This window comes from Drosophila erecta, unplaced genomic scaffold (genome assembly GCF_003286155.1).
Source record: "Drosophila erecta strain 14021-0224.00,06,07 unplaced genomic scaffold, DereRS2 tig00000000-arrow-pilon, whole genome shotgun sequence".
Classification (NCBI taxonomy): Eukaryota; Metazoa; Arthropoda; class Insecta; order Diptera; family Drosophilidae; genus Drosophila; species Drosophila erecta.
In genome coordinates, this window is record NW_020825194.1 from 19,814,707 (window position 1) to 19,829,476 (window position 14,770).

The following is a 14,770-nucleotide window of genomic DNA, read 5'->3' on the forward strand; positions in this document are numbered from 1 at the left end:
CGAAACGATGGTCGGTAACGCGTGGTATTTCCTAACGTGATAGCTAAGGTCTCACTAGCGCGTTGGTTTTAATTTGTTTGTATCGGCGTCGGTTGAATTGAAATCAGCTAATTCGTCGCAAAGTAGTTGCTGTTTAAATAATAGTTGTGCTGTTTGAACTAGAACGCTACAAGGTGGGTGTGCTTACGTTAATTTTGAGTTACGAAAACCTAAAAGCTGCGGCTTCTGCGAGGACTATCTGCGCATCCTTTTTGTTGCGGTAGGATAGTGAAGCTAGGTGTACATAAATTTGTGCGCGTACGAAGCCAAATAATTCGGAAATTGAAAAAAGTGCGCAAAGTATAGAGCAGCAGGCGGTAGGAACATCATATTTATAGCCTCGCAAAGGGCTTTCTTGAACCCCTTGTCCACGAGTTCCAATCTTTTCCTTACTCCAAACAAATTATCGCCAATTGCGGCTGTCGCGCCGCCATTTTAAAAAAACGAACGCGGTATGTGAGCCTCAGACAATTGCCTGGTACAGTGGTGGCAAAGCATAGTGGACCAGGCAGAAACCTGGGATATCGACATATCACACTTTTCGTTTTGTAATTAGTAGCTTGGATAAATATATTTAACAATAATTTAAATATACAGTAAACATATAGAAAACAATATTATATAATGCACCCTTAATTTTCGGTCTCCATACTTCCTTAAATATGAGGTTCAGAAACACACCATTAGTTACCTACATAAATATTTCTATGAAAATAGGTTTTTTGATTTAGTTCTCTTGGCGACTTGTAAGTGCCTTTGTGCTGTATGCAATATTTTGGCGCGCTCTGTAGCCGCCTTCCCTTACACACACACAGACAGTTTGACGCTGCACATGTGTGGGTTTCTGATTTTTTGCTCTGTTCCTTCTGTTTATGTTTTTTGCTGATCCGATCGCAGCTCGTTCAAATTGATTAACTAGACTTAAGGCAGAACCTCCATTAACCACTCGACCATGTAAACAGGCATTTATGCTCGAGTTTAATCAACTCCGCGATGCGAATACCAAAACAAACGACGAAAAGGGCACTCCAACAATACCGATGATTCCCCATCAAAGAGGGCTTGCCTATAAATGCATACTGTATGTGTGTACATACATGTGTGCAAACATGCATCTGCATGGCAAGCCTCGCAAAAACACTCATTTTTGCAGTCTTTCGCTGCAGTTGTGTTTATTATTTTTTATGTATTTTGCAGCATCGTTCGTTGTCCGCGATTTTTCAGCATTCGCATTTCCACTTTCTAAAACAGAAAACTGCTCAATGCACTTTTTTCTAAGCGAATTCCCCTTGCCCATCGTGTCTCCTAAATAAATGCACCTGGGTGCAACTAGTTTCGATACCCTTACAAAAAGCTGAGGTATACTGATTAGAAAATTAAGAACAAAGGTAAAATTACAAATTTATATAGAATTCATATATGCTTTTCGCCCATTGTTTGTACCCAACATCAAATTTAGGAAGTTCAAGGTTATTGGTGTTGAAATTTAATTCCCTTTTAACTTTATAAAAATTGTAAATATTTCTACTCAATGCGTATCAGTCTGTAATCACAGAAATTCAGTAAAGTCCGATTTATGTAATTGGTTAGAGTATGTAACTCTCCGCACTAAGTTCACTTACGCTTTCGCGTTTATCTGGCATCGAGCTGTCTGTGCAGTGTAGGTCGGCCTATGACAAGAAAATTCCCCTCGGCATTTTAGACGAATTTCTTCACTTCAGCCGTTCTTAGCCTTTCGAATTCATTTTACTTGCAAGGCGAGCAAAAACGGAAAATTCAATGGGGCAACCAGCTAGCGTGTTAGTCTGTATTTGTTAAGTTTGTGTCTCATTTGTTTTGAATGCATTTCACAGAACGGAAGCCAGTTAAAAGTATGGGGGAAGTGAAAGCCACTCAAGCTGAACAAAATAACACAGTCAGGGAGCAGGAAAACCGAAAATACCCACCCCAAAATGCAAAGCGCAACTTTTAGACGAGTATTTTTCTGAATTCTGAAATTCAGAGGTCGAAATTAGCATATGTCGCCGTCTGACCGCTTATTCCCGGTAAATGGCAGCTGCATGGGCAGGTAGACTTTCCATACTTTGCGTACCTGCACTGATCCTGATCCCACGGCTAGCTACTTAAGGCGGTGCAGGACGAAAATCCATCTAAGTTAAGCTGCAGACTTAAAACTGTGAGGACGTGCTAGGAAACCAGAGAGATAAAACGCCTAGCGTAAAAAAAAACAGGCTGTGATTAAAATTCCCATGTTGAACAGCAAATCTGTAGTAAGTGGGATAGGTATTGATTGCAGAGCCGGTTCTCGCAAGGAATGCGGTGTAAACAAACCGCAAATCAATTCGTGTTTACTTTTTGTTTTCGTTTTCACTGCACTTGAAGTGCAGGCAGTCTGAAATCAACTAATCAAGCATTCTCTTTGTTTGTGCTCCCTTGCAGAGATCGTGCAACACATCGGAGGAAACCCAACCAATGTTAAGCAAAATGGCTAGCAACACAAGCGGCGGGGGAGGTAGCTCAGGAAGCACTGGGTCGGGACGTCGTCTGCCACTCTCGCTGAGCGGTGGTACCACCGTCTCACGGCTGCAGCATTCTTCTGGCAGCAACGGCCGCTCAAATAGCCCCCAAAATGGCAATAAAAAGATCACGGAGTCCTTCGTGCCAGTAAAAAAGATCAACCAATCGCGCACCACTTCCATCAGCTCTTCGTCGTCGACCGGATCCAGCCAGAACGGCGCTAGCAAGTCCACAAATGGTAAGGATAAGGCACAGAATGGCAGCTCCACAGGCAAAGAACATAAGGTGGAGAAATCTAAAGATAGGTTGCCGGAAAAGAAGGAAAGGGAAGTGGGTGCCGAAGATAAGGATAAGGATGTCGCTGCCGAGAAGACAGATAAGGAGGTTGCAGCCGAAAATAAGCATGAGGAGGCTGCATCTGAAAATAAGGAGGTGGTGGCTGAAGTTCCCTCCGGCAAATGCGGCAACGAAGAGACCAAAAAGGAAGCTATCGTTGAAAGTACTGCACCCGCATCGCAACCGTCTGTCGATACTGTGGTCACCAACGATGACGTAGTGGTTATTCCAGATCTCAGCACTCCTACTAAGGATCGCAAGTCTACACGCAAATCGGGCAGCCAGCAAAAGTCTCCCATCAGCAAGGCAAGTAACGCTTCGCCAGCCCAAAAGATGCAAGCCGAAGCAGTTGTTGCATCATCCGCGGGCGCTTTGACTCCGGAAGATGTCGATATGGAACCATTACAAGTGGATCCCTCTCCCATACGCAGCGTCCATGGCAATTTGAATGCTCTGCCGACGGCTACATCCACGCCCGGACGCAATCTCTTTGGTTTTCGGAGTAGCAGCAAGCAAAGCACCGAGGTAGAGCTGGCTGCCCAGACTTCCAGCTTGCCGGCAGGCACTCCGGCCCGCACTTTCGCCCAGATCAGCGGCAGGCGCAGCATACGACCCATCGATTCGCTGACGCCCTCGAAAATGGGCACCTACAGGTGCGGCAACAGCGACCTGGACACCTCCAACTGCACAAACGCAAGCATGAATGCTACAGTCGGATCGGAGATCCCCAACAGCTCTTCATTTTCGTTTTCATTCTTCGGCCGTGGCCGCAAACGTGACCGCACTCCCCCACCATTGTCGGCCTCTCAGTCGACCAGCGACCTGGCCCACGATGTGGATATGTCGCCGCCAAAGCGCGCCCGCTTCGACTTGTTCAGCCTGAATTTGGCTTCTCCCTTCAGCATGCTGCGCTCGAGATTCTCCAAGGCATCGATCAGTTCTCCGAGCCGCCTGCGTTTCGAGCCGAACAGTTCCGGCGTGGAGGAGCAACATCTACACACATCTTCGGCTGGCATGCCAGACGAGGTTGAAGTCGAGGAGGAACAACCAGCCGAGGACGTAACCGTTGGCCAGGAGGCCGGTGCGGAGACACCGAAGAAGGGCGGCTCACCCATTAAGGAAATCCCCACAGAGAAGGATGTCAAGGATAAGAACGTCGATGGCCAGAATGTCGACGAGACATCTCCATCCAGCGATGGGGAAAACATTGCCCCTGTTGTAGAGGTTGCTGCTGAGGCGGCCGGAGCCGAGGGCCGATCCTTCTGCTCAATTATGTAATACAACAAATAAGACGAGAACCCCCTCCCTTAGTTCATAAGCTTATGTCTTAGCATATCCGTTTCGCCCTCTTTGGTAATTTGTGTTCTGACGTAAAGTTACATGTTAAGAGAGAAAAAGATCTGCCTCTGCGAAACTTTGATAGCCAGGCCTGGTCTGGTAATTTTTCGTTCGGAAAATCTTGACCAGATCGCCGTCGGCCAGCAATCTGGCAAAGATTTCTTGCTGGTTGGCTCCTAGCAAACTCCCGGGTCGGAGTCAACCACCGACGAATCTGATGATCTGTACGTACCCAGGCAAAGTGGGTACCAACCGAAGAAAACCCATATTTGTAGTAATCTATGTAAGAAGTTTTATATGAAACACATATTCGTGAGAGTCTGTCATATCCCTTTCGCTGATAGAATATTTTGTTTTAAATATTAAAAAAAAATGGATACAAAAAGCTTATTGATTTGTAAAAATGTAACACATTTCATAAATAAAGTACATTAAAAAAATATACATTTTTACAGTATGCTTCTGGCAGTCAATTCACTGATTTGTTATTTCTCAGATTATCAAGTAGCCGATTTCTACTGAAAAATACTTTGTATGCTTTCTTTAAATGTTGAAAAACCCAGCTATTTAGAAGTCGTATTTACAATTATTTGACGTTAGCTTCCAGAAAATTATTTTTTGACGACTGCAACCATTCACAATAATAACAAGATATAATGTTATAGTCGAGTTCCCCGACTATAAGATAGCCGTTACTCAGCTAGTAGAAATGCGAACGAGAGTGTCCACATTTGTCCACATCCTGATCAAGAATATATGTATATCGGTAACGCTTCCTTCTGCCTGTTACATACTTTTCAACGAATCTAGTATACCTTCTTACTCTACGAGTAACGGGTATAAAAAGCATTTAAGTGGCGAGGATCCAAAGAAAATTCATTCTGCAACATTACGATTTCACCGGTTATCGATTCAACGCTTGATAACATTCGATATTCTGTGACAACGCTGCCAAATGGATTTTTAGTTAGAGAAGGGGGTAAAAAAAAAAACGTAATTTCTTAAAAAATATTATATAATAATAATAAAAATAATATATATAATGTTAGCTTTGGCATTCTTCGAATAAGCAAATCAATGAAGCTTTACGCTTTTTATATCTGCTAACAAGTTGGATATCTTAGGATATTTATTCAAATATATAATAATAATATATAAGGAGATATCAAGAGTTGCTCTAGCCAAAGTTATGGAATTTCGAATCTGAAAAATTTCGAATTGTGAAATAAAATGTATTATAATGTAAGCCAGTATGCATTGTAATTGAGCATTAAGTTAGCTTTAAATAAATAAATAATAGAAAATTAACTTTTAAATGTAATATTTTTGTTCTTGGTTGGCGGCTCCAATAAACAGCTGGAAAGTTATCGATATCCTCAGGGCATATATTAATATCGAATCGGTATTCGATAGTGCTGCAATACAGCAAAAAAAAAAGAGAGATTTCTCGGATTAGATGAGATACCAACGAAAAAATTATTAGTCAAGTGCCCCCGCAGAGAAGCAGAGCCACCAAATAGCCCGCAGAGCAGTTCAGTCCACTCGGGTCCACCACAAGCCAGTCGAGAGCCAGCGGAGTAGCAAGGGAATCCGTGGATCAAGAAGGAGGAGGAGGAGAGCCAGAAGCCACGAAGTGGGAAGTAGAAACCAGATAGGAAACATGTCCTGGACGGAGAAAGTCGATCCCGAGCTCATCTTCACCAAGCAGGAGCGCATCGGCAAGGGCTCCTTCGGCGAGGTGTTCAAGGGCATCGACAACCGCACCCAGCAAGTGGTGGCCATCAAGATCATTGATCTAGAGGAGGCCGAAGATGAGATCGACGACATCCAGCAGGAGATTATGGTGCTGTCGCAGTGCGACTCGCCGTATGTGACCAAGTACTATGGCAGCTTCCTTAAGGGCACCAAGCTGTGGATCATCATGGAGTATCTGGGCGGTGGATCCGCCTTGGACCTCATGAAGGCCGGCTCCTTTGAGGAAATGCACATCGGGATCATATTGCGCGAGGTGCTCAAGGGCCTGGACTACCTGCACTCGGAGCGCAAGCTTCATCGCGACATCAAGGCGGCCAATGTGCTGTTGAGCGAACAGGGCGATGTCAAGCTGGCGGACTTTGGAGTCGCTGGCCAGCTGACGAACACCACATCCAAAAGGAACACCTTCGTGGGCACGCCCTTTTGGATGGCGCCCGAGGTGATCAAGCAGTCGCAGTACGATGCCAAGGCGGACATCTGGTCGTTGGGCATCACGGCTATCGAACTGGCCAAGGGCGAACCTCCCAATTCGGAGCTGCACCCGATGCGCGTGCTTTTCCTCATCCCCAAGAACAATCCGCCCCAGCTGACGGGCAACTATACCAAGTCTTTTAAGGACTTTGTAGAGGCCTGCCTAAACAAGGACCCGGAGAACAGGCCCACGGCCAAGGAGCTGCTCAAGTACCCATTCATCAAGAAAGCCAAGAAGAACGCCTACCTGATTGACCTAATCGACCGCTTCAAGAAGTGGAAGCTCTCCAAGGGCGATGAAAGTGAGACGGAGTCGGAGAACTCAGACTCGGATTCGGACGCCAAGCAGGGCGGCAGCAGCCAGGACGAGCCCTGGATCATGACCGTCAAGGGACTGCACATCAACAGTGCTCCGCGGGCGGGTGTCAACAGCTTCCAGTTGCAGGAGCACGAGCTGACCATGCAGAAGCTGATGCAGACCACACACTCGCCAGCCGGCGGCGGTGGTGGACAAGCCTCCCCTGCTACATCTGCATTATCGTCCTCTGTGTCCGCCGTGGCGGCGTCAGCTTCCTCCGTGTCCGTCAACGCAGCCAACGAAGGTGTCTCCCCTGCATCCGCCCTGCCCCCCCAGAACAGCCACGTCCACAACCACAACAACATTAACAACAATAACATTAGCAACTTGAGCAACAAGCATGCCACCACCACCATGCTGAATGCAGCTCCTCCCCCGAGCAGCGTCACAAGCTCTTCGTCGGCCAGTGAGCTGCAGCAGAAGCGTTCCAGCTCGAAGCCGGAGCTGCGCCAGTCGCGATCCGCCGCCCCTCTCGATCAAGTGGAGGATCGCCGTGCCTCTTTGGGCCTGCCATTGCAGTCTTCGGTTCCGACTCCATCGCCGGCTGAGCAGCAGCAACAGCGCCGCAGCAGCCAACGAGAATCATTCCATGCAACTAACGCCGCGCTGGCTGCCAGCAGCAGCAGCAGTAGTAACAACCACAGCCACGAGGAGCATGTGGCCACCAACCATGCCAGCCATGTCAAGCACTCTGGGGCGGGACAGCGCCTAGTCCAGACGAACAGCGCCTGTCTGAACAACTTCCTCTTCCCCGTGCTAAGCGATATCCAGCGAAAGTACTCCGGCGGAGGATCCGCAGGCGGCGGAGGATCAGGCGGCCGCAACTTAGGTGTCGGCAGCGACATCGGCGACCTGAAGTCTGTGTTCGAGCTGGCCGAACGCTCCAGTCCGGGAGTAAGCGACCTCTTTATGAAGGAGTTGATCCACATGCTCGTTCCTGGTTACTCGGAGACGCGAATCAATACGATCATGGACCGCGCCATACGCAACCGCAAGTAGCTGGCCAAGCCGTAGCCAATTCCGATTCCAAGCAGCCTATTTTAATATATACACAACTTTATTAACGGAGACCGAGACAACACAAACTGAAACGCTGGAGCAGACATATTCCGACATTTAGTGGCCAACAGAGGAGCGGGAGCGATGTACATGTATTTCAATTGAACAGTTATTTAAGCATACAATATGTATTCGTTTGTTTATCTGCAATATTAATCTAATGTAAAACATATATAACTTCAAAATAAAAACCCCACAAAAATAAAGAAATAGAATTTGGCGCGCTTATACGGACTTGGCAGCATTGGTGGTTTCGAGTAGTTATTTGATCTGGCATCGCTGGACAAACTGACCGTATATTCGAGCAGTAAATACTTATTGAATCAAACGAAAATCGTAAAATATTTTCAGAAAGCACTGGGCGAGGAAAATCAAAACCTTTTTCAAACACAGAATAATAAATAATACGAGGAACACAATTTTTTTATATAAAAGGGGAACATGTTTTAGTTTGGTATATTTTGGCGCTCTGGAAACGGTAACACGAGTGGCAACGCCATTTTGATTGCTCGTCTTATTTTTGGGTTTTAGAATTTTTTATTACTTTTCATAAATTTTATTCTGAGAACTTATAACGACACAGCCATGGCGCAGGCGTTGGTGGATGAGGAAACGCTGGAGGCATTGGTCTTCGAGCGCTCGAAGGCCTGGTCAAGCAAAATGAAGGTGAGTCCGTATAAACCTAAGTGGCGTCCCTTCTTGATGGACGCTATTATTTTTGTAGGAATTTACCAGCTTGGAAGACGGCATGGAGATGAATGTGTCGGAGTTCGACAACTTATTCCACGGCGAGGACCAGAACCCTGATCTGGAGGACGTGGCGCTGGAGGCTTTGGAAGACAATGTGCCCAAAGAAGCAAAGCTTGAAATGGGCCATATCAACGCCACCAGCGTTGCGGAACTGACACTGGTGCTGTGCGCCAATGAGAACGAAGAGTCAAAGACCGAGATCGAAGAAATACTTAACGAAACGGTCCCGGTCGTCGAGGAGCACAAGCGCAAGTGGCGGGAGGCGGGACTGGATCGCATCCTGGACACTTTTGATGAAAAGCAGATCGAACATCATGTGGGCCGCTGGATGCGAAGGCACAACGGCGTCTACCTGGAGGCCTCTCCACCGAAGTACCACCATGCGCACCACAACTCAATCTCAGACGAGAGCGACGAATCGATGCACTCCATCGACACGGCTCGCTACATTCAGCAGAGCCGCCGGCGCAATGTGCACACGAACAATAAGACTTCCCACATGAGCACCATTAAGATGTACCGTAAACACTCTCACAAGCGGGACGAGCTGCGGGCAAAGTACGCCTACGATGACGAGCAGGAGCATCGTCACCACATGCAGGCGGTGTTGCTTCGCCGACGTGAGAGGGAGCGCCAACTGGCTTACCTGGCTTCTAGGCCGATGGAATGCGTCTACTCCAGGGGTCATTACATGAGACGCAAATATTTGCGTAAGCGGCGCATAAACTCCTGGATGTTTGACTCCGCATCCAGCAGCGAGGACGATACATCATTCGGCGGCGGTGACTGTTTATCCTGCCGGAGGCATTACTCTCAGTCTAGAAGTGTCTACAAGTCCTCCCCTTACGGCAAGTATCGCCACCCCCAGGTGGCATCTAGAACCATGCGCACTGTGCACCGCCATCACACCTTTGACATGGAGCTGGACTTGCGACCAAGGCTGCCGGAGAACGAGTGCAGTTGCTGCAATAGTAACCGCCTATGCTCTAATGTGATCCACATTGCCAATAGCTCCACCGAAGAGTGGGTGGTAGAGAACAGAGGAGGTCATTTGACCCAGGAGACGCAGGATATGCCCAGGAAGCAAGAGCACCAACCGATGGATGCCAAGAAAATTAGCCATCGCTCCAAAGAACACGAACAAACCCCTCATAGTTCGAAGGCTACCTCTGCTTCCAAAATGGCCTTATCTACAAAAAACTACATGCAAATGTTTCCTAATGAAACTTCCGATGAAGATAACGCCGTGACGAAAAAAGTTCTAACTCCAAAGACCTCTGGTAAGATTACCCACCCTACTTCCACGGCGAAGAAGGTATTAAGAAAAGAAGCGCGTCCGACTAGTTTGCCACAGATTCAAAAAGAAAACCCGTCTGCAACATTGGGGGCACCAGCCACAAACGCTCCAGTTGAGGCCACTTTTGACGAAGTATGTGGTGTATCTACACCATTAGAAGCTTTAGTAAAGAGTGCTAATAGAGAAATTGGCTTGGCTTCCTCACCACTCAAAGAAAATGAATTACAGCCAGTGTACGGCACTAAAGCTGACGAAGAGGCATTGCCTCTCCGAAGTATTAAAAAACTACGGGTGTCTGTCAAAAAAATTGAGATTCCAAAGAGTATTCCTAACAAAGAAATCCTGGAAAAAGACAGCACTCAACCCGTGTCTGATAAACGAGGGAGAGGAAGGCCGCGGAAAGATAAGAAGAAACAAACTCCGAGAGTAAAAAGGCCAGAAAGAAAGGAAACAACTTCTTATCTTCCAAAGTTAGAGCAAGTGAGGGAAGAGGAGTCCGATTTATCATCAGATTTAAAGACAAGAAGTTCAACTACGACAAGCATTTTGGGGCTTAATGATAATGAGACATCAAACTCGGACGAGGATTTCCAACAAGCACTGGCTTTGTCAAAGGCCTCCTTTAAGGAGGAGATACTGAAACGCAGGAAGGAAAATACAAAGACCTCTAATAACCAGTCCCAATCAACTGCAGAGGAATCAATGCCGATATTCAACAATCAAAGCGTAGTGTGCAACTCCACGGCTATGGCCAACGACACGGCTTGCCGCCGCCTGCTTCGCAACAGACGAGGTGTCAAAAGGGCAGCCGCTGTCAGCTCTACGGAGGAGAACGCAGCGACGAGCAGCTTAAGTTCCTCAACAAGCAGTTTGGGAGAGATGAACTGCCCCACGCTTGGGGATCCTGACTGCACTGTAGTTACGTCTACGACATGCGAGTCGCCGGCAAGTGAGCCGGTGCCGTTTCCAGCGACCATCAGGATCACCGAGCGGGGCATCCTGCTGCACAGACCTTCGGCATCGGGAGGTGCCAACTTCACACTGACCGAGCAGGGACTCGGAAAGATTATTGGAGAACGTTGGGCACGCAAGTACCTGAAATACCACATCGGCAGTCGTAGCTTTGACAGCCGACACTCGGTTTACTATAAGCCGACTCCACAGCTGGCCGCTGTTCTCCGTTCTCCGCAGGATGCGCAGAACCTCGGAAACTCCAGTGCAAGCGATGATGACATCTTCGAGCAAGTAAATCGATATGGAACGGTGTACAGCATACTCGAGAATAATTCCGGTGACAACTGATGATTAAGTTAAGCCGAGCAAGTTAATGTTTTCTGTTCCTGTTCACTATTTTTATTATATTTGAATTTAATTTTTTTCGTTGTGCTGACGGATTTCTTGGTGGTTTATACACATCCTTCCAATAGTAATATAAGAAAAGCTGTTTCAGTTAATTTTTGTGTTTTGATTTATTTCACGTAAATTACATGATCGATAGTGATAATAGAAAACATAATACGTCATAATCATTATAATCATCATAAATTTTCGCTTAAGTATTAAATAATTGTTCAAGAGATTTATTCGCATTGCAATAGTAATTCTTGTGTGTCGAAGTTGTGTTTAAGTTTGTTTCCATGAAGTTTATCAAAATTCATATCGGCTATTGTTAATTTTATGTATTCACAAGAAAACAAGTAAAACGTAAGATCAATTTATAGAGTGAAAATGGCGCGTCGAAAAACAGGAGCTTCTTCCTTTCATGTATGTACAAATAACAAAAACTTACCTAAAATATGATGATAAATCAAGAAATTAAAATTAAACAAAGAGCGTTATGATGAAAACAAGAAACACACGACTTTTGACCCTGGAACATGCGCGCCCACACACATACACATGCGAAGCATATATCTACACGTACACATATGCCTGGCCGGCTATATAGCGCCCTACACATCGATCTGGAATGGGGAGCCGGGTATATGCTCCTCGCCCCACTTGATTAGGAGCACGTACTGGCCGCGGTCGCGCACCAGGTACTGCACATTATAGTTGTTGTGGCCAGCGTGCTTCACGTGGAACTCCTCGCAGGGTCCCTTTGGTCCGTACATGCCCACGTACAGGATGTTGTTGCCTGAAAATACAATCGGGATGGATTAACATCAAGGATTATGCTGGTGAAAAACACTACTCACCCGCATCGGTGGCGCTGATGCTGAACTGGTTCTGCTTGCCAATGTAGGCCTTCTTCAGGCCCATACCCTTGGACACCACTTTGCTGGCGTCAGACTTGAAGGTGGGCAGATGGACGCCCGTGTTCTTGCCACCCTTGGCCACCTTCTGCACTGTCTCCACGATCACCGTGGACGTCTCCTGGGCGCCCTCATCCGCCAGCTTGTCGCCGGTAGCGTTGACCTTGAATGGCGATCCCACGATGTGCATGTTGTTGTACTTGACCGTGATGTAGTGCTCGCCGGGCAGCAGAGGGGTGTAGCGGACCTTGTAGCCCTCTTCCACCTCCGTGCAGTCCATGGCCACCTTGGAGGGTCCATCGATGGAGACGGCCAAAGTGCCAACGCCGGCGTTGCAGGTATTGATGATGAAGTCGGCCTTGTGTCCAGTCTTCACTTCGTCCAAGCCATTGCCGCTGGCGTGCACAGCAGCTGGATCGGCCACATCCTTGCCAACCTTGATCCTGAATGGAGAGTCGGGTATGTGGACGCCGTTGAACTTGACGTGGATGGCATGGATTCCGTTCTCGCGTGGATAGAAGCGCACCGAGTACATCTCACCGTCGATCACCTGGATGAAGCAATCATCGTCCGTTCCGGATGGAGCCACAATCTTGGCATCCAGCTCACCCTTGGCGCCGTTCTTACGCACCATGAACTGGTAGGGAGCGTCCGCCTGGATGTTGCCCTGCGGGAACTGCTGAACCTCCAGCTTGTGGGCATCGCCCGCATCGGGGGAGACGTATACCTTGAAGGGTGAGTCGGGTATGTGGCGATCGTTGAATTTCAGGCCCACGCGGTACTCTCCCGGTTCGGTGACCTTGTAGGACACATCGCAGCTGCCGTCCTTGCGGTCCTTAAACTCGATATCAGCCTTGCTAGGACCCTCCACGGAAATGGCCAGGGAACCACCGCCTGCTTCGCGGGTCCACACATTGAACTCGGCCGCCTCTCCGACAACGCCTCGCTCCAGGCCAGAACCTCCAGCCTTAACAAGATGGCTGCCGGAGTCGCGCAGCGGTCCCACGGTGAACTGGAACGGTGATCCGGGTATGTGCATCTCGGAGTAGCGCACCGATACCGTGTGCACGCCCAACTCCTTGGGCACAAAGTGCACTGCGTAGAGGCCATCCTCCACCTCCTGGATCTCCGCATCCTCGGTCACGTTGCTGGGAGAGGTGACGCAGGCGGCCAGATCGAATGAGGTAATGCCGGGCATCTTGAATGTCAACTTGCACTGGCTGCCAATTTCCGTGATTGGAACAGCATCGCGCTCCCGCTGGATCTTCTCGCGCTGGCGGTTGCTTCCCTCACCGGCAACCTTCACGGTGAAAGGTGAACCCTCCACGTGGTGATCGGCGAACTTCAGGTTAACAATGTAGTAGCCCGGCTCCGTGGGCTTGTACGAGATGTTGAGGGTACCGTCATCCTTATCTGTGCACTGGATCTCAGCCTTGCTGGGACCCTCAATGGAGACCGAAAGTCCACCGAAGCCGGCGTTCCTCGTGTCCACGGAGAAGATGTTGTCAGCGTGGGTTTGACCCTCCTTTAGGCCAGCTCCGGAAACCTTGACCTTCTTGGCGTCGCCCACCTCGCGTTCGCAGACAGTCACCTTAAAGGGTGAGTTGTTGATGTGCTTGCCCAGACGCTTCACCGAAACCAGGTGCTCGCCGATCTCGCGGGGCGTGAACGAGATGCCAATGTTGCCAGTGGGCATGCGCTTCAGGAAGCAGGGCTCCTCCAGGCCACTGGGCGCCTGGATCGAGGCGTTCAAGGCGCGCAGATCGTCATCGGTAATGTCGCCGGGCATGGTCACTTCGGAGCAGGAGCCCACCGAGATCTGGTTACGCTTGCGACCCTCGCCGGTGATCTTGGCGAAGTACGGCGAACCCTTGATGTGCTTATCGCCGAAGCGAACGGACACCTGGTACTCGCCAGGAGCAGTGGGCAGGTATTGCACGGACACAGTGCCGTCTTTGTTGTCATGGTAGTTGATCTGCAAGGTTGGTATTCATAAGTAAAATGCCTAAGTCCTGGCGAGGATATCTCTTACGTCAGCCTTGCTGGGTCCTTCGACGGCCATGGTCAGGCCGCCGGCGCTGGCTCCCTTGGTGGAGATGGTAAAGTTGGCCGGCTCACCGGTGACTCCATGGGTCAGGCCGGGTCCATAGGCAGTCACATAGCCGGAGGTGATCGAGTCAACGTGGAATTTGAAGGGAGATCCTGTTGGCAAACGGAAATTAGCGAATCTAGAATGTTACTACCTTGGATCAATTATCTATTTACCCTGCACGGGTTCTCCGTTGTATTTGACCACGAGCTCGTGGGATCCCTCCTCACGGGGATCGTACTTCACCGAGACGGTACCATCACGGTTATCCTGGATCACGGGTTTGTCTACTTTACCGCTCGGCATTCTGACTTCAGCTGGAAAGGAATAACACGTAAGCCAATCTTTGTTAGTTACTGTCATATTATTTCTTCAAATATTTCACTATTAATTGTATTATATTATATGTAAATCAAAATAAGCATAATAAGTGGGAGAAAATCATTTAAATCAATTACGATAATTTACGTAGAGCTACTAAAAGAATCCCCATTTTCCAGCTAGCT

General features: G+C 48.2%; 4 protein-coding genes across 10 annotated transcripts in view; 3 read left to right on the forward strand and 1 right to left on the reverse strand.

Annotated features, from left to right (window-relative positions):
* Positions 1-4: 4 nt before the first annotated feature.
* On the forward strand, positions 5-4,672 carry LOC6552236. Of its 3 annotated transcripts, none has more exons than XM_015154758.2 (2): positions 5-173; positions 2,479-4,672. In XM_015154758.2, exon 2 carries the CDS (start codon positions 2,512-2,514, stop codon positions 4,168-4,170), a length of 1,659 nt encoding a protein of 552 aa, XP_015010244.1. In that variant the 5' UTR covers positions 5-173; positions 2,479-2,511; the 3' UTR covers positions 4,171-4,672. The 3 variants fall into 3 exon arrangements, with proteins under 3 accessions (XP_015010244.1, XP_026839475.1, XP_001979801.2); XM_026983674.1 differs by lacking the exon at positions 5-173 and adding an exon at positions 224-491; XM_001979765.3 differs by lacking the exon at positions 5-173 and adding an exon at positions 2,171-2,309.
* Positions 4,673-5,605: 933 nt separating this feature from the next.
* On the forward strand, positions 5,606-8,068 carry LOC6552235 (serine/threonine-protein kinase 25). Its single transcript, XM_001979764.3, has one exon. It carries the CDS (start codon positions 5,891-5,893, stop codon positions 7,811-7,813), a length of 1,923 nt encoding a protein of 640 aa, XP_001979800.1. The 5' UTR covers positions 5,606-5,890; the 3' UTR covers positions 7,814-8,068.
* A 234-nt stretch (positions 8,069-8,302) lies between these two features.
* LOC6552234 lies at positions 8,303-11,773 on the forward strand. Its single transcript, XM_001979763.3, has 2 exons — positions 8,303-8,539; positions 8,598-11,773. Exons 1-2 carry the CDS (start codon positions 8,459-8,461, stop codon positions 11,220-11,222), a joined length of 2,706 nt encoding a protein of 901 aa, XP_001979799.2. The 5' UTR covers positions 8,303-8,458; the 3' UTR covers positions 11,223-11,773.
* Positions 11,371-14,770, reverse strand: part of LOC6552233 (filamin-A) — a 31,317-nt gene continuing 27,917 nt past the window's right edge. For all 5 annotated transcript variants that reach the window (XM_026976001.1, XM_026976000.1, XM_015154248.2 and 2 more), the window contains 4 exons: positions 14,441-14,581; positions 14,208-14,377; positions 12,119-14,150; positions 11,371-12,057 (listed from right to left, as the gene is read on the reverse strand). In XM_026976001.1, coding sequence (XP_026831802.1) covers positions 11,873-12,057; positions 12,119-14,150; positions 14,208-14,377; positions 14,441-14,581 — 2,528 coding nt within the window. In that variant the 3' untranslated portion in view covers positions 11,371-11,872. The remainder of the gene's footprint in view (positions 12,058-12,118; positions 14,151-14,207; positions 14,378-14,440; positions 14,582-14,770) is intronic.

Excerpts from the sequence above, each read along its gene's own strand:
- LOC6552234 (XM_001979763.3), top strand. The coding sequence starts at position 8,459 with ATGGCGCAGGCGTTGGTGGATGAGGAAACGCTGGAGGCATTGGTCTTC. Across the intron at positions 8,540-8,597 it reads CCTGGTCAAGCAAAATGAAG|GAATTTACCAGCTTGGAAGA; the intron begins GTGAGTCCGTAT and ends TTATTTTTGTAG.
- LOC6552235 (XM_001979764.3), top strand. The coding sequence starts at position 5,891 with ATGTCCTGGACGGAGAAAGTCGATCCCGAGCTCATCTTCACCAAGCAG.
- LOC6552236 (XM_001979765.3), top strand. The coding sequence starts at position 2,289 with ATGTTGAACAGCAAATCTGTA. Across the intron at positions 2,310-2,478 it reads TGTTGAACAGCAAATCTGTA|AGATCGTGCAACACATCGGA; the intron begins GTAAGTGGGATA and ends GCTCCCTTGCAG.